This window comes from Artemia sp. Qi Xiang Cuo, chromosome 9 (assembly GCF_049724085.1).
Source record: "Artemia sp. Qi Xiang Cuo chromosome 9, ASM4972408v1, whole genome shotgun sequence".
Taxonomy (NCBI): domain Eukaryota; kingdom Metazoa; phylum Arthropoda; class Branchiopoda; order Anostraca; family Artemiidae; genus Artemia; species Artemia sp. Qi Xiang Cuo.
Window position 1 is genome coordinate 8,480,638 of NC_142802.1, and position 23,476 is coordinate 8,504,113.

A 23,476-nucleotide genomic window follows, 5' to 3' on the forward strand; every position below is an offset into this window, starting at 1 on the left:
AAGAGAAAAGCAGAGATAGGAGGAGGGGAGGCTAGCTGTCTACCAACTAATTATTTGTAGATATTTCACTTCTTACAGGTGTATCTTACAAAAGGGCCTCTTTGCAAAAGAGCATGTAGTATTTATTCTCAGCAATACTGATATTTTGAGCATAGGAGTACCCCCATGAAAGTAAAAGTTTTGTTTTTTCTACAAATCTCTGTCTCTTCATCCTGCATCACTTCATTTTTGTTCTTCTTTTTTTTTCTTGGGAACACCCCCACCTTGTAACTGGCAAATGTGATTTAAGATTGAATTTAAGATTATTGTGATAGTTAAAAATTATTCTTATCTTTAGAATCAGAATTTAATCCTGAATCCAGATATAACATTCATTTCTGTTTGACAACTAATCATCAGGGACAACTAATCAGCACCTTTACCCAGTTGGAAGTTCAGGAAGCTTGTTGCTAAGTTATCACTAGTTGAAAGAGTCTGTATGTTTTACACAGCAACAGTCTAACTCAACTCTCCTGCAGTATAAACGCATTCAAAGTACTGGAATCCTTACCTGTGTAGTGAACCTGCTGCAAAAACCAAATATCATCTATTGCACTTAAAATTTAGTCAGTCCTTTGTTTGCTTTAAAATCTTCGATTATCAACAAAGTGATGATATTGACGTTCGTGTAATGAGATCGCATTGCTAGGTAGTGCTGCCGTGAAATTTCCGCTAGGTGCATAAGTGTAGCGCAAAGAGGGTGTCCGAGTGCGGAAAGATCTGGGTCACACCGGCGGAGTTAGGGCGGGGGGAGAGAACTTGCAAAAATACTTAGTACTGCACAGAGTATAGCTATGTCACGCCAATGTCGATCAGTTGAAGAACTATTAAATTCTTAATGGTTGCAAGTGCAAATTAAAGCAAGGTAAATGTGGAAAGTAGAGTAGAGAGATAATACTCCCCCTCTACTCTTGAAATACCTCATTAGTGGAATTGCATCTGGAATTGAGCTCAGGGAGAGATATTCTACCAGGCAAAATGCTCAAAAAACTCCACAGAATAAAAATATACCTAAGCTGTTATTTTCCTATTTCTGCAGATACGCCCTTTGTGCCACTGGCACAAGGAATTTTGAATGCGCTACCAGATATTTGTTTTCAGCGCTTGTTTCTGCCCTAGATTCCATATTCAAACCTTATTCAGCTCTTTGAACCTGGTAATTATTTTTTAGCGATCTTTCTTTATCATGGGTCCTTGACTATAAGCTAAATTAAGTTAAAAAGACAGCACGATAATACAACACCTGAGTAAGTAAAAATATCCAATGGTGAATGTCCATTGATATTATTTATTATTTTATTTATCGTGAAACTGGCCACTGTAATTTATTTCAAATTTAATCCGGCTTATAAATAAACAGATGTTCGCAGGTCAGATGCCAAACAAGAACTTATAACATATACCGAAACCACCTAAAGATTGGTATACCCGAAATCTTATAGCATAGACTACTTAAGCTTTTTACTTTTGCAGCTGGAGTCGAATTACACTTAAGTGAAAGTTCTACCTCAAGTGATGAGGTCCCCCATCAACAGAGAGCCCGTGATATCCCAGGTAATCCCAAAACCCATTTCTATTTTTTAAGAACACACCCAAGAAGTAAAGTTATGTTAATCCTAGTGAAATAAGCCAAAATATGATGAAAACGTAGTACTTTCGTTTATAATTAGGGCTGTATATGTGTACATTAGGGGGTGTGGAGGTAAATTAACCTAAGCTTGCCCACCCCCCCCCCCCCTAATGTGTAAATATATATCCCAAGTTATACAAGTCCAATGCATTCTGTCACCCGTTAGTTGTCTTTGTGCCTATAAAACTGGTTTTCGTAGATCGTACATTATACTCATTATCCCTAGCATACTTTCATCCCCAGACCTATCCTCAGGGGCTGCTTTGGTCATGTTTAATCTAAAGGTATAGTTTGGAACCTTTCAACTAAGCTAAACAAAATAGCTATCTCAAACTTTCTATCAAGCAATTTTTTGAAAAAAAAAGAAAGTGGTAGGAAGGCTAGTAGCCGGTCGATCTTTCGATCAAATAAAATGAACCCCAGAGATTTTAGTTTTTGTTCAAATGAGCCCTCTCCCAATGTTCTAGGACCGTTGATTCGATACGATTGCCCCTAGAAAAAAACAACAACAAATTAACACGCATCCGTGATTTTTAATCTGTCAATTAATACAAAATTCAACACTTTTGCAGATAAGGAATTGAAACCTCTACAGTAAGGTTTTCTGATACGCCGAATCTCACTTCAATTGGGTGTTTCCTCCCTCATTAAAAAATCAGGCAAATCTTAAGAGTTTCTTTAACCTTGTATGGGTAAAACTAAGCTTAAGAAATCTTAAATATTTAGAATCAACATAATAAGTCGATGATATATTAATAATAATAATAATAACTCTTAATTTCCATAATAGCTTAAAGCTAGCAGCGGACATCAAACAACAAGAAAATATAACACACGAGATCAGATAAATAAATGTAAAAATAAATAAACTTTTTCACAACTGTTTATAGATTTCCTTTTCAACTAGCTCCTCATTATAGTGGTTCACGAAGTATGGAACAAACGATGATAGGTACCTTTTTGATGCCTTTCGGGTTGGGGGACAAAGGAGTTGGAACGGCGAAGTGAGGGCTCCTCTACGTGTTTTTGCTCGACTGGTCTGTGATTCCTGGAAATCCGGTAATATTTCGCGATGGACATCAGAACTTAGGCATTTTTTTTTTCCGAAACGCATCGTGAGATCGTGGCGCCTTTCAGATAGTTTCTGAAGCCTCAGTTTCTGCAGGCTGTCCTCATAAGATGTATAATTTGCCCTAAGCATTATTAGGCACGCCCGCTTCTGAATATTTTCAAGCTTTTCGGTTTGGATAGCCGTTAGACCTGGGTGCCAAACGGGACAAGCATACTCGGTTTGCGATCGGACATACATACAGTATAGACTGCGCATACTGGAAATTTGGATATTGAACCGCGTTAGGTAAGCAAAGGATTTTAGGCATAGGGAAGCCTTTTGGAGGATAGACTCTATATTTGGATCCCATTTCAGGTTGCTTTTGAAAATTACTCTTAGGATTTTGATTTCATCTTTAGTTGTAAGTTCAGTGTCTTCTTGGGACTGAATTGAAGATTTTAAAAAGCTAACACGTAGAATATGGCTCTTGGTTTCAGTAACTGTATGCATTACATCTTCAAGATTATGCTTTAGCTGGGAAAATATTGATGAGGTGGTGATTTCCTCTGCTAGACTCGCTAAGGTGTGGAATGATATGCTTGACAGGTCGTCAGCAAACTTGTAGCGACTTTTTATATGTACTAGGACAGGGTTAAAAACAATCAAAAAGATCAGTGGTCCTAATTTTGTCTCTTGGGGTGCTCCGCGCCATATTTATTTGAATTTGGATGCTTCATCCTGCGTGAGTGAAACACATTGGTTTCGATTGTGCAGGAAGCTTGCAACCATTTTCGCAAGAAACTGTCGAGCGCCCATTTCTTTAGCTCGGTTAATAGCTATCAGGAATTGGATGCTGTCAAACGCCTTTACTATATCGCTGAGAAGGATTTCTGCGTATGACTCTTCCTTCTCGAGATGTTTCATCAGATCGTCAAGAAGACATACAAGATAGTGGGTAGTATTATGTCCAGGCCTGAAACCAAATTGCCGAGGGTCTAAATTAGCTGCAAGATCTCCATATAAATATTCACAGATAAAGTCCTTAAACACTTTGGAAAGGCACGGGGTTTTTGAAATCGGGCATAAATCGTTAGGTGAGAGGGTTTTTTTATTTTAGGAATGGGAGTTATATAGGCTGTCTTGAAGCAATCCGGGAATGTACCATCTATTAGACATTGATTGGAACAGGTAGCCAAAATAGGACTAAGCTCCTCAGAGCAATGAGCTATCAACTCTATAGGAATTTCTAGAGGGTAATTACTCTTCCTGAGGTCCAGGCGTTTGAGCTTCTCGCAAACTTCATGGGGGCGAATGATCGAAATTTGTTCAATGGGTCCATTTTCAGGTAGCTCGTCAAGAGGTGGGCGTGTGCAACAAATATTTGAAAAATGTGTGTTGATCATATCAGCGCTCAGAGGTTCACCATCAGAGCCGTAGATTGTCAGCTGCTTTCGAGTCCGTCGCATAATCTCCTGGACCTTCTGGTGGAATCTAGAGGGGTTAGACTTCCATAGCTTGGTAACCACTTGAGCACCAAATTCCTTTTTATATTTCTTTATTTTGAGACATATGACATTGCGCCATTTTTTAGCCTCATCTTCATATCCCAACTTATAAAGCTCATTTCTAGATTTGATTCGATCCTTAATCTCATTAGTTACCCATGGCCCATATTGTTACTTGACTAGGATTGTCTTTTCGGGAAATATTACTTTATTTTCATAGAAAAGCTGAGCAGTGACCTCTTGCATCATATTGTTGCTGTTCTTCATAGTAAGGACTTTCGACCAGTTTTTCCTAGCTAGCCACTCTCGGTAAATCTGGAGTTGTTCTTGAGTTTGTGGGCGGTATTTCACCACTGACTGGGATCTGTCAGGGGGTTTTCTGCTAGGCTTCCATATTACAGTAAGGTGGTCACTTATACCAATAGCGGGGAGAGTGTAGGGGGGATTATAGAACTCCTCAATATTGGTAAAGATATCGCTAGGTCTAGTACTTTTTCCTCGCGTGTTGGGACTTCAACAACAAGCTCATAATAGTCAGGGACCCAGCCAACGAAATTCTAACATCACACGCTTCAACGAGCTGTAGAAGGTTTGAGGAATTTATCAGAGGCAGAATTGAGTGCTGAAAACAAATATAGCCGGGCGCAACGAAAATTTTGTGCGCCAAAGGAGATATCACCTAATTTTCGTATTCGATGACGTCATCAGTTATATTTTTTGTTTTTGACCTAGATGAGAGGTTTGAATTTAGAATGTGAAACAGAATAAGATAATGGGAGAGAAAAGAGAAAAAATGATGAGCACAATCAGATCTAGCTTCCTAACTGCACATTATTAAAACATACCCAAGTGGTGACACCAGAAACCAACTTTTCTGTGCTTGCAATAGAGTTATGTTCAAAGGTGGAGGAACAGAGCAATTGTGGCTGCACAGGAAGGTGACAGCACCTTTGCAACTCTATTGTGTGTCAAATAATAATAAACTGTTTTCTCTCTGAATTCAATTCTCCTACTAATATGAACTACAATGAAAATCACTCCTTATACTTGGATCCGATTACTATGCTAATCAAGTTACCGTATATGGAGTCCCGTTAGAAGAAACATCTCTGATTGGTCCAGAAAATGGGTGTTGACACAGAAACATGTCTGGTAAGGGATGTACCGTCTGTAGTAATAGATGCCTGCCCGTGGTAAGGCATTTACCGTTGAAACTGCACACATAATCATGCTCCAGGCTTGTAGGTTCTGTATCAATAGATGTATTACTGCTCGCTTTCTAAAAAAAACCTTATATGCCCCCAGGGCATAACTTACGGCCTTAGCCCTGAGGGTTGTGGGGGGTTATCATTCTTGAAGACACAGGTTTTGGACCCTTCAAATACGTTCAAAAAATGGCTATATCTAAATGTTGATCGAAAGTGCTTGGGAAAATCATGGGCATGGGGGGGCATTCGCTCTCCGATTTTATTTTGACTATTAATAAAGGCATTAGCCCTCTCAATTCCCAATTGAATGGGCCCTTTTGAAGTTTCTACGGGAAAACTGTCTATAAAAACTTTATATGTCCCAAGGTCATAATTTACAACCCCTGCTCTGGGGGCTGTAGGTGGGGGGGGGGGGGGGTTGTCACCCTCAAAGACATTATTTCCGGACCTTTCAACTGCGTTGGACAAAATGGCTGTCTCAAAATTTTGATTGGATGTGTTTCGGGACATGGTGGGCATGAGAGGGATGTTATTTGCACTCCAATCACTTTTAACCATTAAAAAAGACACCAGCCCTTTCAATTTCCAATAAAATGAGCCCTTTTTGAAGTTTTTACGACAACACTTTCTACAAGATCCTTATATACCCCAGGGTAAAACTCACAACCCTTGCCCTGAAGGCTGTGTGGGGAGTATCATCCTTAAAGACATCATTTCCGAACCTTTCAACTACGTTGAACAAAATGGCTCTCTCAAAATTTTGATTGGATGTGTTTGGGGAAACGGTGGGCGTGAGTGGGGTTAGTTGCCCTCCACTCACTTTCAATTATTAAAAAGAGAACTAGCCATTTCTCTTTCCTATCGAATGAGCCCTTTTAGAAGTTTTTACGAAAATGCTTTCTATAACCTTATATGCCCCCAGGGCATAACTTATAACTCTTGCCCTGACGGCTGTGGGAGTGTTGTCATCCTCAAAGACCTAATTTCTAGAACTTTCAACTACGTTGAACAATATGGCTATCTCAAAATTTTGATTGGATGTGTTTGGGGAAATGGTCGGGGTGAGAGGGGGGGGTAGTTGCCCTCTAATCACTTTCGACTATTAAAAAGAGCAATAGCCCTTTCAATTTCCAATAAATTAAGCCCTTTTTAAAGTTTCTATGAGAGCGCTTTCTATGAAAATATAATGTGCCCCCAGGGTATAACTTACCACCCTTACCTTGAGGGCTGTAGGGGGAGTGTCATTCTCAAAGACATAATTTCCAAAACCTTCATCTACGTTGAACAAAATGGCTATCTCAAAATTTTGATTGGATGCGTTTGGGGAAATGGTTGGCGTGAGAGGGGGGTTAGTTGCCGTCCAATCACTTTCGACCGTTAAAAAGGGCACTAGCCCTTTCAGTTTCCAATCAAATGAGCCCTTTTTGAAGTTTCTACGACAATGCTTTCTATAAAAAAAAAACATTATATACCCCAGGGCATAATTTACAACCCTTGCCCTGAGGGCTCTGGTGGGAGTGTCATCTTCAAAGACATAATTCCAGACCTTCCAACTACGTTGAACAAAAACTCAAAATTTTGATTGGATTGGGGTGTTAGTTTTCCTTCAATCGCTTTCGACTATTATAAAGGGCACAAGCCCTCCCAATTTCCAATCGAATGAGCCCTTTTCGAAGTTTCTATGATGACTCCTTCGATACGAAGTGCCCTGGTCTAAAACCCAATAAAAAAAATAATGCTTTGTGCCAACATCGTTCTTTACTTAGGCAGCGCTATTGCGTTACCTGTGATACTGGCGAAACTATTCTAAGCCCCACTTACAATCAACTTGTTAATTCTGATCGTTTTCATATTTTTGAAACTCATCTCTGTTAATACCGTACCTGGGAAGCGATTAACCTTTAAAAAATCTTTACATAAATGAAAGTTTGGATTGCCATTCACTTTTGTATTTTTTATTTAGTTGCCCTTTCACCATAACACTGAAAGGGTCTTTTTTTTAGATTTAGCGTTGGTTTAAGGTTTGATTTTTTATATTGTCATGTGGACTTTTGTCAGTATTTTTTATTTGGAGCAGAAGACGGTCGAGCGGAAGTCTCGACCGAAATAACTGCACGTTTTTGTTATATTTTTCACTAGCTGTTTTATCCTCATTTTCTCTTCTTTACAGTTTTTTTTTCATTTTGGATGCTTGAGTCTAAACTGAAGCAAACATAAATTAATACAAACAGAAGTTTGGCTACTCCCTCCCCCCAAACGTATAGCTAACTAAGATAAGATAACGTGTATTTCAAACCAAAATGTGGCCATGTACACAAATAACATACAAGATTAATAAATTACAGCACTCGTCACAATAATAAAGAAAAAAATAAAAATAAAATAAAAACTACTCTCTTCTTTTTGCAAAATCCTCATCAAGATATCTTCCCACTTGAAAAATAAATTGTGACGACGTACTTTTCAAGGCATCAGGAAGCAGCATTCCATCATTCCCAAATAAATTTTCCCTTACCCCCAAAAGACCTCGACAACGACTCAGACAATGCTCCAAATCCTCCTCCTCTTTCTGGCAAAGAGGACAAGCAAACATGCCGTCCGGGATACTTTTCCTCCTCTCAAAAACTTTCAATCTCGAATGAATCACAAGCCAAATAGATCGTAGTTGCATCCAATATTCAACGTGTTAAGACGGTACATTTAACTTTAAGTAAAATTCCTGACCATGAATTATCTTAACCTCATTATAATATCTTAAAGTTTCCGAATTCTGAATCTTCTCGCCCCATTTCTGTATCGTCTGGTCCTCCAACACCCTCTTAATTTCCTTGTCCACCTTTAATTATTGACTAGTTGGTCCAAGGCCCTCATTCCATGCGAAAGAAAAACCTGTCTTATCCAATACCTCTTTAACTTCAAAAGGCCAAGATCTTTTCCCATGTAGCTGAGGTAACTCATCATATGCAGCCTTCAGTAACCTGTCACTGGGTAACTGTACAATCCTTAGCCAAAATTTTATCATTTGGACTGTCCTATAACTTTGAAGAGACCACAGTCCGAGGTCTCCTTTAAGAAACTGGGTATGGGTCATTCTATGCAACCCGTACAATCTCTTAAAATAACCTAGCTGAACGCTTTCTAACTGGGCAGCGTTCTCATGTCCCCAGATCTCTGCCCCATAATGTAGAATCGGCATAATCTTAGATGAAAAAACCCTCTTATGCAAAGACAAATTCTTTATTCCACTAATTTTATTCCTGAAAAGTGAAAATGTTGCAGCTCTTCCCCTATTTAACACTTCTTTAATATGTTAACTTCATCCACCATTACTTTGGAAGATATAACCAAGATACTTCATTTTTTCAACTACTTCTAATTGTTGTCCTCCAAATACAAATATATTATCTATTTTTTCATTCCTTTTACTGAAAACAACCACTATAGTTATCATAACTTTCAGCTGTAACTGTTTCATTTCTAAATATTCGTCAATTCAATCCATTAGCATATGAAGCTCCCTTGCCGACTTCGCCACCAATGCAGTGTCATCCGCAAATAATAACACCGAAAAATTAATTTTTCCAAGACACAGCTTTGTAGCCCATTTTTCTTCCAGAAACTCCACCATATCATTAAAAAAAACCGAACAGTCTCGGGGACATGGCGCTGCCCTGCTTCACTCCTTTCTTAAGGTCAAATATCCTGGAAAATCCTGAACCTGCAACCCTGACCATAGACTTAGTCCCAGAATACATACCAACAAATAAACGAATAAAACTTAAAGGTAGACCTACATCTCTTAACACTTTTCAAGGAGAGCTCTATCTACATTGTCGAACGCCTTTCTTAAGTCTAGAAACGCAAAATACAGCTTTTTTCTACCTGATCCATACTTCTCTATAAGTGCACTTAAAACAAATGCTCTCTATCCGACGTACTATACCGTTTCCTGAAACCCCCCTGCTCCTCTTTAATTACCCCTTAACCCTTCAACCATTCATTTAACCGATTGTCCAAAATCTTTTCTAAAATTTTATTAGTGCAGGCGCTAATGCTATCAACCTATAGCTATCATGATCACTAGGACTACCTTTCTTAAATAGAGGTACCATAATCGATACTTTCCATAGGGAAGGCCATACAACACTACTTATAATTCTATTAAAAATATTCACTAAAACTATCAAGAAAACATCAAGAAACCTCTTTAACAAAACTGCTGGTAAATCATCTATTCCTGGTCCTGATCCTCCCTTCATCTTCTTAGCTACAGTCCTAACTTTTTCTGAGGTTAGCCTACCTCCGTCACTAACTCATAATCTTTTTCTTTCAGGGGAAATTTTGGAGTAATACCTGAATCATCACTGTCAAGGCCACTAGAATCTCCATCTATACTCTCAAGAAAACTAGGCCAAGTATCAACTTCGGTGATTTTTAGTTAGCGTTTTCCTTGTACATTCTCCTGCCTTGCTCCTGACCAAAATTGCTTGGTATCCGCTACCATTTAAGCCTTCTCTATCTCTGACTCTTCCACTTTAATTTTCTCTTTTTTTTTCCTCCATTTTAGTCTATTGTATTCTCTTCTCCTTTCCATACACCGAAAAAACAAGCTCTGTCTGTGTTTATCTACACAGTAAGCATTTACCAAACCTAATAACTCCTCCAACTTCTTTTTAAAGGAATAACATTCTTCATCAAAAAAGCTATTTTTCATTTTTATATTTGGTTTTTCTGACGCACAAGCACACTCATAAATCACAAAACCCCAATCTTCCAAAATTTCATCTATGTCTCTTGTTTCATCATACAGACTCTCAACTTTCTCAATTATTTCAGGCCTCAAAAGCTCCTTATTCATCAACTCCAGCTCCTCTTTACTCCATTCACTCTTTAAAAACTTCCCTCAATAACAAAGATCCATTGTTATCCTCCTAGTAGGACTATCACCTTTTTTATTCCTTGGAACTCCTCTTCCTAGGCAAAGCTTAATCTCAACTGGTAAGTGATCAGAGCCTAGGACCCTAAGAACCTCAACATCAACTGTCAGGGCCACGAGTTCAATACCAAACAAAACATAATTGATTACACTAGGGTTTGTCCCCGACAGACAGGTAAACCCACCCTCCTTCCCAAATCTTCCATTTCCAATCACTAATGCATTGTCTGAACACAGTTTCAGAAGTCTTTTACCCTAACAATTAACCCTTCTTTCAATATCTTCGCTCCTTCTAGATGTCTTACAAATATCAGGTATCAGGTCCGGCGTATCAACAAGTGAAACTTGATTAATCTCCTTACATATTCCCGTATAAGCATTAAAGTCCCCCACCACCAAAAAATAATCCTTATCAAAACGTGATCGCAATTGCCTAAGCTCCTCCTCTAATAAATCCCATGTCACTTCTACTACATGCGAACTATTCTGGGGGGCAATATATACGGCACCTAAAATCAAACTTTTACCACTAACAAGATGAATCCGAACCCATATAATATTCTCCGATACACTAGAAATTCGAGAATGTTTACGGAAACGACCTTGCTTAATTAAAAACAAAATACCTCCATAATATCTCATATTATTTGCTGGCTTAAGAGCCACATTTTCTACCCAGTATCCTTCAAAATAAGACACTGTATCGTCACTATGCCACGACTCCACAAGAGAAATAATATCAACACCACCTAGGTCCTTCAGTACTTGTTCAACCTTATTTCTCACACCCTGGACATTCCATATGATTACTCGCATAGGGTGAACATGGCCACACTGTCCCTATTCACTTAGAACAAGCTGGTCATTTGTCGGCAGGACAAAGGGCGTTTCTGGCTCATCAGGTAAGCATGAAAGTCTCTAATAATCTTTTGATGACGCAGCTCTAGTGCTCCTCGACTGACCTCTGTAGTTAGCTCTTCCGCTGCCAGATCTAGAGTCCTTTCTTGCAACATTACGGGCATCAATACGATTTTGTTCGTCCGGGCTTATAACCTCCCAGGCTTTTCGTTTTCAGTATTTTTCGTAGCTATTGAAGAATTCCGGACAGGACGCGGAGCCCTTTTCGAGAAATTCGGTTTCGGATCAAGTATATTAAATTCGATCACCGTCTCGATATCACTCTCGGCTTGACTATCACTCTCAGAGCTTTCAGACACCTTTCTGCCAGCGACGGAAATGTCCGTTTTTTTGCTAGCCGGTTCTTTAGCTAGTTCGACTTCTCTTGTTTCTACTAACCTGTTTCGAGGAGGCCCCTGTTTGTTCACTTCATTGGAGCTGGTGGTTACTTCCTTAGCACATTCCGAAGGAAAGTCATAAACAAACACTCTGCCGTCGATGTAAAACTTTTCACCCCTAAGCCTTGCCTGATGGTGTTTCGACAAAGCGTACTCTAAGACCGGTTTAAGGTTTTTTACGAGATTCGCTTTGCCTGGCACTATAATCAGGGGCAGCTAACAACCCATTCCTCTTCAAAAGAGGATTAGACTTAAGAATCATCCCGCGGAATTCAACAGTTCAAGACTTTATCTTCTAAAAGATTGGTCCTGCACGCATTCTGAACACGCCTTTGACGTCACAACGGTTTAGATTTAGGTCTGGTATGCACTTATTCATAACCATGATTATTTCTTGCTTCAGCATAAACATAGCAGAATAAATAGGTTCAAAATTATATAGGATAACATTGCATCTTCTCAGTTCTTCATCAAATGCGTCAGCCCGCATGGTAGCCTGGGTTACCAAAACTCTTAAGGACAAAAGTGTCCAAATCAGCCAAAAATGGACACTTTTAGTGTCCCTCTTGAAAACTAGCCAATATACAGGGTTGCCGCTATGAATTTTCAAAACCTGTGAAATAAGTGCCAAGAAATCTGTAAAATTCGTCCTTCTTAGTTCTGCTACCTCGCGGTCTGTTACCTGCATGAGTTCTGTAAGTATCTCCATCTTTGTCATTAGCGCTACCAATAAATTAAGTTTAGTACTAGTTCAATTTGAAGATATGGCATAAAAAAATCGTCATTAGAATGTCAACAGAGCGAAATTTTATATTGCTTATCAATACCGCTACCTATCTTATTCGAAAAGTAAAGAACCAATCATAGAGATTCATTTTAACTTTGGCATTTTCATAAGTTATGCGAAAAAGATGCGAGTCGTTGATCTTTGGTAGCTATAAGGATCTTTGGGTGCGACAAGGTCCAAACGGCTGTAGCAACGAAATGTCTATTTTGACCTACATGGTTTTAAAGTTCAACAGAATACGTCAATCTCCTTAACCACTCAGTCAACTGGTTGGTCAAGAGGTTAAAATCATTTAACAACTCTATCTTGTCGTTTTCTGAACATTTAGAATTAGCCCGGAGAAAAAATGAAGTTTTCGAGAACTAAAAAAGTGAGAAGACAAGGCCGATTGAAATAAATTCCCTTGAGTTATACTCGATAGAAACTGGCGACAAGCGTTAGACAAAAAATCATAGCTTGAAGTATAGAATATAAAACAGAAATATTTGCTAAGGGCTATAAAGAAAATTGAGCCGCAACACAGCTTTTCTGCGAAACTCCTTTCTTTCTATGACAGCAGTATAATAACAACCTTGTGCTTATTTGTACTTGTTGCACGTTAAAGCCGTAACCAGACTCATCGTGGCACCCAGCAGATGACAACTTGTCTCCTTCCATAGGTTTCGCTCGAGAGTGGCAGGCTCCACCATTTCAAGCCACTGGCGATCCCAGCGACGGCCGTATTTTCGGAATCCTCTGATTGGCTCCACATCCGACTTACCTATTGCTAGCCAGGTCTTCTTTAAGCCTCTTGTCCTCTTCTTCCATGCCGGAAGTGGTAGACATTTGAGACATATTTTGCTTATATGGTCATCTGGTCTGCGCATTGTGTGGCCAAACCTTCTCAGTCTCCTGTGCTTAACAATATCAGAGACAAGTGGGCGATCCCCACATCTTCTCCTTACTTCTTCATTCTAGATTCTATCTGAGAGGTGGATACCCAGGACATAGCACAGGCGTTTGTGGTTGAATATATTCAAGCTCAACGCTTCGGCTACTTTAAGTGACCATGTTTCACATCCATAGAGGAGGACAGAGAGAACCATAGCTTCATACACTCGGAGCTTTGTGCGTGGCGATATTTCGGTCTGCTTCCATGTTTCCGTAGTTGAAGGAAGACACTCCAGTCTGACGTTATGCAGCTCTGGATTTCTTCTGAAGATTTGCCGGCAAGGTTTACCATCAATCCGAGGTATTTGAACGAATGGACGTCCTCTATCTGATTACCATTTAGGGCAACAGGGGTTTCATCCATCCCATCTGTTTGCATGGATTTTGTTTTTGGTAGGCTCATTTGGAGACCAGTCGAGAGTTCCTTGACTGTCATGTCATTTATCATAGCCTGGGCTTCTGCAACAGATTCAGCAAGCATTTCCACATCGTTAGCATAGTCAAGATCTGTGACGGAGAAGGACGGTCTCACTGCAGCGCCTTTACACTTGTCCAGGGCCCTGAGGATCCAATCGATGACAAAGTTGAACAAAGATGGTGAAAGGACACAGCCTTGACGTACACCTTCCTTGATCAGGATCAGATCTGAAAGATCGCCATCGACTCTTAACCGGGCCTTTGTTCCAGCATAGTATGCCTTGAGCAGATTGATGATCTTCTCAGGAACACCGTCCTCTCTCATTGCTTCCCATATTGCATCACAATGGAGCGAATCAAACGCGGTAATGAAGTCTATGAAGATTTGGATTGTTTCCTGCTGGTGTTTAAACCGGTGTTCAAGGAGTTGTCACAGGCTTAAAATCTGGTCACAGCAACCCATGCCCGGCCTGAATCCTGCTTGGTTAAGTCCCGTTCGTTTGTTTCGGGTGTCTCTGAATCTATTTAAAGGTATTACTGCAAACAGCTTGGCAGCAATGGGGATAGGGGATATACCTTGGTAGTTTTTGCAGTCCATTAGGTCTCCTTTTTTGAAGATAGGGACAATTATTGAGGTCTTCCAGTCATCTGGGATGTATTCATTGTCCCAGCCTTCAGTTATCACGCTATGAAGTTTATCCATCACCACCTACAGAGCTTTCAGTAGCTCCGCAGGAATTCCAACTATTCCTGGGCTTTTATGGTTTTTCAAAACATGGATTGCCTTAATTACTTCATCCCTGGAGGGTGGGTCCGTACATACATTTCATAAGCCTGGTTTTGTGGGGGGTTCCGCAGTGCAGTAAGTGGTTGCTTTCGATTACTATTGTGTTCTGGTCTCGATAGCTCTTGGAAGTGAGTACGCCATCTTTCGATATGCTCCTCGCTGCTTGTGAGTATTTTCCCATCTTTCACCTTTAGCGAGAGGATGGTAGTTTGCTTCTTCTTCCCGGTGCATTCTCCAAGTATCTGATAGAGTTTTCGTGTATCGCTCCGTTATGCTGCTCTTTCCATATCACTGGGAATATTAGACCAGTAGGCTTTTTTGTCAGCTCTTCCCGATTTGTGACATTCTTGTCGTAGCGCTTTGTATGTGGGGGATTTCTTGTTGGTCATTTCTTTTTTCTTGGCAGAGTTTAAGTGTCTTTACAAACCCAAGTATGTTTGAGGCAACTTCATTGATGGGGTCCTTGAGTTTTCTCCATTTCTTGTCAATCTTTATCTTGGGACAGTTGGGGCACTGATCAGTCAGGGTTGCCTCCTCGGTGTCATCTTGAAGGACAACGATTCGGTTTCAGCGTTCAAGGACAAACGCTACCCGGTACTCATATACTTTCAGCTTCAACACGTCTATTTTCTGGTTCGGCATAGTAGTCTTCCTTGAGCTAAGTCTGTAATTTAGCCTTGTCTTCAGCAAGAAGTGGTCAGATCCATTTTGTGATTCTGTGTCAGCACCTCTGCGCACTCTTGAGTTCAACACCATGGATTTCTATCATCGGGATACAAGAAGATAATCTATTTGGGCCTTTACTCTTCCATCACGAAATTTCCGTGCATACGTAAGACACGATTTGTGCCTAAACCAGGTGTTAGCCACTGCGAGATTGTTCTGCATTGCAAACAGCAAAAACCTGTTTCCATTTCTGCACCGGTCTCCGAGGCCGTGCCTGTCGATCGCCTGTTCCAAGTTATTCAGCTTTCTATCGATTCTGGCATTGAGGTTGCCTCCGGGGAAGCTAAGATTCCGGGGAATCTTATCAATGACTGTCTGTAGGTCACCGAAAAACTGATCTTTTTGCTGTTCAGTGGCATCTCTTATTGGGGCGTAAACGCTAAGGATAGTCAGATTGTTCGTGCGATCTTTAACTCTTGCCCGTACGATTCTCTCAGACACAGGCTCATATTCGATGAGCCCAGTGATTGCTTTGGGGGATAACAGGATACCTACTCCTGCCCGGCCAGATCCATCTAAAGGTTTCGATCTAAAATAAAGACCGCCTTCCCATCCGAGAATTCAATGGCGAAGATGTTATGTCCATTTAGTCTCGTGTCAGAAACAGACAGATTACCAGTTATAAAGATAATATTTATCAGCTACAAAAAATTGTGTCAATGAACATTTAATCGAGCACAGGTTACAGCAGCCGATATTCAGGCCTTGTCTTCTTGATAGGACGGTAGCTAGCATACTTTTCGACGAGGACGCCATTCTCGTCGCATTGCATAATACCGGGGATGCCGTAGCCAAACTTTTAATCATCATATTTGTCATTATTATTGAGCGTTTCTTGGAGATAAGGTACATCACAAGGTCTCCAGTCTTGTGGTCACCCAAAGCGCGTTGGCCATCACCTTGCTCGGCGTGGAGCTCGGTGATGTTTACACCCATTCACCACCTTGAGGTGCGCTAGCGGACTTCCTATGCAGCCTTGGAACGGAGAGTCAAGCCTCATTGCCTGGATGCCCACCACCGCCGTGAAAATTTCCAGGCTTAACTACCCCTTTGCTCCCACTTAGAATCAGTAATAGGCTTCAGAAGGCTTATAATGTCAGCCATATGCACACGGCCACACGCCAAAGGGATTTACGCGGAACGTGCCAGCAGGGAATGGCCATTCACTTCCTCTTTCATGCCTTCTCAGTGGCCTTGGTGACTTTGCCACCAGCAGTAGGTAGGTCCTTGAAGTTGACCGACTTGATGACAAACGTCAACCGTAGGATAGAAGAAAAAGATGGATTTGATAGTTCTAGCATACCACATTGGTTAAGACTTTAGGTCCTATTCGGTTGATAAATGGTGCTTGCGCAGGGCACAAAAACATCTAAGAAAAATCCACAAGCCGTTACAAAAGCTTAAAAGTAAAGTACAAATTAAAAAAAAGTAAAAAAAAAGAAGAAAATAAAGACATTTGACTCGGAAAAATGTCTAAAAAGTGTCCTTTATTTCAAAAGACTGCTTTTTTTGATCTAATAGTGTCCCGGTGTCCTTCAGAGTGAAAAAGTGTCCAAAAGTCCCTAAAAATGTCCATTTGGCATCCCAGATGGTAGCTGCTCGTACATTCTTCCAAAGCATCTCAATTTCTCCTCTCATATCTTCACAAGCTTTGATATTTTCAGATAGTTTTTGGTTCAAAGAAGAAAACTGGCTTTCAACTGATGTAACCTTTACTAAAACGTCCGGCAAAGTCTTTTCAGTAGCCTCAGTTAATCGGGGTATCAGATCTGGCTTGAAACTAATTTCCCGTAAAAACTGAGCACTGGCTGTACCCTCAGGCATAGCCTCAGTTAAAGCTATAGTCGCTCCGTTTGAGTTATTCATTTTTCAAAAAATTTCAATCTTCCCGCACACTGCTTACGTATTCCTGCTTCAATAATCCAAATCACGATCAATAATCATATATAAATAACAGTCCAGAGATATTATCACAAGAGTCTAAATTCTATTTCGTATTTCACTTGCAAGCAACGCTAAATGAAAACAGATTTTCATTCAGAGAAATGATTCATACTTATTTCCGAAACGTCACAATAAATACCAATTGCATAGTTAAGTATCTGGTTTCAAGGTTATCCGTACGAAAAATATATAAATAAAAATCCTCTATTACAGATTTAAATTTCAAGACATATACACACTGCTTACGTATTCCTGCTTCAGTAATCCAAATCACGATCAATAATCAATAACAGTCCAGAGATATTATCACAAGAGTCTAAATTCTATTTCGTATTTCACTTGAAAGCAACGCTCCCCGAGGCGATGTTCATCAGACGAGCGCTGAATGAAAACTGTGTTATTTGTGTTTTACTGAGAACAAAATGTAATAAGATAGAGTTTCATATTTTTTATAATTACAAACCTGGGGCAAAATATTATTAATATAAAGCTTGAATCTTGAATTGCTGAGAATTCCAGGAATTAATATCATTATGAGTATAGTCCTTCTATTGAATTCTGAGCCCTTATGTTCCTTCCGGTTTTTCTGGTAGGTAAACAGGTCATTACACCTTAGCCGAGATATTAAACGAGTAGGGTATATAAATTAATGTAAGTGGCTTAAACTTCATATGTTTAATACAGCGTAAAAGTTAAATAAAGTATGAAAAAATGGTTTACTATACTAATACTTTATTTAATTTTAAAATGTGTTAAGTAAAAATACCTCTGTGCTTTGATTGCTAGTCTAGGACTTCCCATGTTATTTGCTTGTTTTTATTTTGTGTTAAAATAAGTAGTTTTTATATCTTTTAAAAGAGCTTTAAGGGGTTTGAGAGACTCAGTTGACTAATTCAGTGTGATTTTTCTTTACTTGATGGTCATTAAAAACGAAATTTTTGTTTTAAATAAGTAGTTTTTATATCTTTTAAAAGAGCTTTAAGAGGTTTGAGAGACTCAGTTGCCTAATTCCGTGTGATTTTTCTTTACTTGATGGTCATTAAAAACGAAATTTTTGTGTTAAATAAGTAGTTGTTTTATATATTAAAAGAGCTTTAAGTTTTGTGAGATAATCTGTTGCCTACTTCAGTGTGTTTTTCCTTTACTTGTTGGTAATTAAAAACGAAATTTGTGTGTTAAATAAGTAGTTTTTTTATCTTTTAAAAGAGCTTTACGGGGATTGAGAGACTCAGTTGCCTATTTCCGTGTTATTTTTCTTTAAGTGTGGTTAATTAAAAACGAAAATTTTATTCTAAATCAGTAGTTTTGTATCATTTAAAAGAGTTTGACGTTGATTGAGAGAGTCAGTCGCATAATTCCATGGGTTTTTATTTTACTTGGTAGTCATTAAAAACGAAATTTTTGTGTTAAAAACGTAGTTTTTATATATATTAAAAGTGCTTTACGGGGATTGAGAGACTAAGTTGCATAATTACATTTGATTTTTAATTAGTATTTTTTTAGGTGTTTTATATTTTAAAAGAGCTTTACAGGGTTTGAGAGACTCAGTTGCCTAATTCCGTGTGATTTTTCTTTACTTGATGGTCATTCAAAACGAATTTTTTGTGTTAAATCAGTAGTTTTTCTGTATCTTTTAATTGAACTTTATGGTGTTTGATAGACTCAGTTTCCTGATTCCTTGTTATTTTTCTTTACTTGGTAATCATTAAAAACGAAATTTTTGTGTTAAATAAGTAGTTTTTGTATCTTTTAAAAGAGATTTACGGGGAGTGAGAGCCTCAGTTGCCGGATTCCATGTGGTTTTTCTTTACTTGGTAGTCATAAAAAAAGGAATTTTTTTGTGTTAAATAATTAGTTTTTGTATCTTTTAAAAGAGCTTTACGGGGATTGAGAGACTCAGTTGCCGGATTCCGTGTGGTTTTTCTTTACTTGATGGTCATTAAAAACGAAATTTTTTTGTTAAATAAGTAGTTTTTGTATCTTTTAAAAGAGCTTTAAAGGGTTTGAGAGACTCAGTTTCCTAATTCCGTGTGGTTTTCCTTTACTTGGTGGTCATTAAAAACGAAATTTTTGTGTTAAATAAGTAGTTTTTGTATCTTTTAAAAGAGCTTTACGGGGATTGAGAGACTCAGTTGCCGGATTCCTTGTGGTTTTTATTTACTTGATGGTCATTAAAAACTAAATTTTTGTGTTAAATAATTAGTTTTTTTATGTGTTAAATAAGTAGTTTTTGTATCTTTTAAAAGAGCTTTACAGGGTTTGAGAGACTCAGTTGCCTAATTCCGTGTGGTTTTCCTTTACTTGGTGGTAATTAAAAACGAAATTTTTTTGTTAAATAAGTAGTTTTTGTATCTTTTAAAAGAGCTTTACGGAGATTGAGAGACTCAGTTGCCGGATTCCGTGTGGTTTTTCTTTACTTGTTGGTCATTAAGAAAGAAATTTTTGTGTTAAATAAGTAGTTTTTGTATCTTTTAAAAGACCTTTACGGGGATTGAGAGACTCAGTTGCCGGATTCCGTGTGGTTTTCCTTTACTTGGTGGTCATTAAAAACGAAATATTTGTGTTAAATAAGTAGTTTTTGTATCTTTTAAAAGAGCTTTAAGGGGATTGAGAGACTCAGTTGCCGGATTCCGTGTGGTTTTTCTTTACTTGATGGTCACTAAAAACGAAATTTTTGTTTTAAATAATTAGTTTTTGTATCTTTTAAAAGATCTTTAAGGGGATTGTGAGACTAAGTTGCCGGATTACTTGTGGTTTTTATTTACTTGGTGGTCATTAAAAACGAAATTTTTATGTTAAATAAGTAGTTTTTGTATCTTTTTAAAGAGCTTTACGAGGATTGAGAGACTCAGTTTTACAGTTTCACAGTTACATTTTATTGAATTTAAAAATTTCATTTTTAATTTCTTTAGTTGAAATGAAATAGTTGTTATATTTAATCATATTTTTTTTATTGTTTAAATTTTAAAATTTAATTTTTATTTATATTTATATTTTAATTTTTAATTTCTTTCGTTGAAATGTAAGAGTTTAATATTTCAGTAGTGTTTGGTTGTGGTTTACCTTGTCACAATTACATTTTCTTGATTTTTAAAAGTTCATTTTGAATTTCTTTCGTTGAAATGCAAGAGTTGGAATATTTCAGTAGTGTCTGGTTGTGGTTCACCTTGTCACAGTTACATTTTCTTGATTTTTAAAAGTTCATTTTGAATTTCTTTCGCTGAAAAGCAAGAGTTGGAATAGTTCAGTAGTGTTTGGTTGTGGTTTACCTTGTCACAGTTACATTTTCTTGATTTTTCAAAGTTCATTTTGAATTTCTTTCGTTTAAATTCAAGAGTTGGAATATTTCAGTAGTGTATTGTTCTGGTTTACCTTGTCACATCTAAATTTTATTAATTATACAAAGTTCATTTTTAATTTCTCTCCTAGACATGCTTTTTTTTTATTAGTTGTTTAGTGTTTGTTAGGGGTTTTCCTAGTCATATATACATTGTTTTGAATCTTTAAACTTCATTCTGAATTTCTTTCGCTGAAATACAAGAGTTGGAATATTTAAGTGTTGTTTGGTTAGGATTTACCTTGTCACAGTTACATTTTCTTGATTTTTCAAAGTTCATTTTGATTTTCTTTCGTTGAAATGCAAGAGATGGAATAGTTCAGTAGTGTATGATAGTGGTTTACCTTGTCACAGTTACATTTTCTTGATTTTTCAAAGTTTATTTTGAATTTCTTACAGTGAAAAGCAAGAGTTGGAATATTTCAGTAGTGTTTGATTGTGGTTTACCTTGTCACAGTTACATTTTCTTGATTTTTCAAAGTTCATTTTGAATTTCTTTCGTTGAAATGCAAGAGTTGGAATATTTCAGTAGTGTTTGGTTGTGGTTTACCTTGTCACAGTTACATTTTCTTGATTTTTCAAAGTTCATTTTGAATTTCTTTCGTTGAAATACAAGAGTTGGAATATTTCACTAGTGTTTCATTATGGTTTACCTTGTCAAAATTAAATTATCAAGATTTTTCAATTTTCAGTTTGAATATCTTTCATTGAAAATCAAGAGTTGGAATAGATTAGAAGTGTGTGGTTGTGTTTTACCTTATCACAGTTATATTTTCTTGATTTTTGAAAGTTCATTTTGAATTTTGTTTCATTGAAATGCAAGAGTTGGAATATTTAAGTAGTGTATTGTTGTGTTTTACCTTTTCACATTTACATTTTCTTGATTATTCAAAGTTCATTTTGAATTTCTTTCGTTGACATGCAAGAGTTGGAATATTTCAGTAGTGTTTTGTGGTGGTTTACCTTGTCAGAGTTACATTCTCTTCATTTTTAAAACTTCATTTTTAATTTCATTCGTTGAAATGCAAGAGTTGGAATATTTCAGTAGTGTTTGGTTGTGGTTTACCTTGTCACAGTTACATTTTCTTGATTTTTCAAAGTTCATTTTGAATTTCTTTCGTTGAAATGCAAGAGTTGGAATATTTCAGTAGTGTTTGGTTGTGGTTTACCTTGTCACAGTTACATTTTCTTGATTTTTCAAAGTTCATTTTGAATTTCTTTCGTTGAAATGCAAGAGTTGGAATATTTCAGTAGTGTTTGGTTGTGGTTTACCTTGTCACAGTTACATTTTCTTGATTTTTCAAAGTTCATTTTGAATTTCTTTCGTTGAAATGCAAGAGTTGGAATATTTCAGTAGTGTTTGGTTGTGGTTTACCTTGTCACAGTTACATTTTCTTGATTTTTCAAAGTTCATTTTGAATTTCTTTCGTTGAAATGCAAGAGTTGGAATATTTCAGTAGTGTTTGGTTGTGGTTTACCTTGTCACAGTTACATTTTCTTGATTTTTCAAAGTTCATTTTGAATTTCTTTCGTTGAAATGCAAGAGTTGGAATATTTCAGTAGCGTTTGGATGTGGTTTACCTTGTCACAGTTACATTTTCTTGATTTTTCAAAGTTCATTTTGAATTTCTTTCGCTGAAATGCAAGAGTTGGAATATTTCAGTAGTGTTTGGTTGTGGTTTACCTTGTCACAGTTACATTTTCTTGATTTTTCAAAGTTCATTTTGAATTTCTTTCGTTGAAATGCAAGAGTTGGAATATTTCAGTAGTGTTTGGTTGTGGTTTACCTTGTCACAGTTACATTTTCTTGATTTTTCAAAGTTCATTTTGAATTTCTTTCGTTGAAATGCAAGAGTTGGAATATTTCAGTAGTGTTTGGTTGTGGTTTACCTTGTCACAGTTACATTTTCTTGATTTTTCAAAGTTCATTTTGAATTTCTTTCGTTGAAATGCAAGAGTTGGAATATTTCAGTAGTGTTTGGTTGTGGTTTACCTTGTCACAGTTACATTTTCTTGATTTTTCAAAGTTCATTTTGAATTTCTTTCGTTGAAATGCAAGAGTTGGAATATTTCAGTAGTGTTTGGTTGTGGTTTACCTTGTCACAGTTACATTTTCTTGATTTTTCAAAGTTCATTTTGAATTTCTTTCGTTGAAATGCAAGAGTTGGAATATTTCAGTAGTGTTTGGTTGTGGTTTACCTTGTCACAGTTACATTTTCTTGATTTTTCAAAGTTCATTTTGAATTTCTTTCGTTGAAATGCAAGAGTTGGAATATTTCAGTAGTGTTTGGTTGTGGTTTACCTTGTCACAGTTACATTTTCTTGATTTTTCAAAGTTCATTTTGAATTTCTTTCGTTGAAATGCAAGAGTTGGAATATTTCAGTAGTGTTTGGTTGTGGTTTACCTTGTCACAGTTACATTTTCTTGATTTTTCAAAGTTCATTTTGAATTTCTTTCGTTGAAATGCAAGAGTTGGAATATTTCAGTAGTGTTTGGTTGTGGTTTACCTTGTCACAGTTACATTTTCTTGATTTTTCAAAGTTCATTTTGAATTTCTTTCGTTGAAATGCAAGAGTTGGAATATTTCAGTAGTGTTTGGTTGTGGTTTACCTTGTCACAGTTACATTTTCTTGATTTTTCAAAGTTCATTTTGAATTTCTTTCGTTGAAATGCAAGAGTTGGAATATTTCAGTAGTGTTTGGTTGTGGTTTACCTTGTCACAGTTACATTTTCTTGATTTTTCAAAGTTCATTTTGAATTTCTTTCGTTGAAATGCAAGAGTTGGAATATTTCAGTAGTGTTTGGTTGTGGTTTACCTTGTCACAGTTACATTTTCTTGATTTTTCAAAGTTCATTTTGAATTTCTTTCGTTGAAATGGAAGA

At 37.4% G+C, this 23,476-nt stretch overlaps 1 protein-coding gene across 1 annotated transcript in view; it reads left to right on the forward strand.

The window, feature by feature from the left end:
- LOC148948286 (uncharacterized) overlaps nt 1–23,476 on the forward strand; it is a 75,665-nt gene that overhangs the window by 29,213 nt on the left and 22,976 nt on the right. Inside the window, exon 5 of the mRNA XM_089094267.1 lies at nt 1,513–1,593. Coding sequence (XP_088950393.1) covers nt 1,513–1,593 — 81 coding nt within the window. The remainder of the gene's footprint in view (nt 1–1,512; nt 1,594–23,476) is intronic.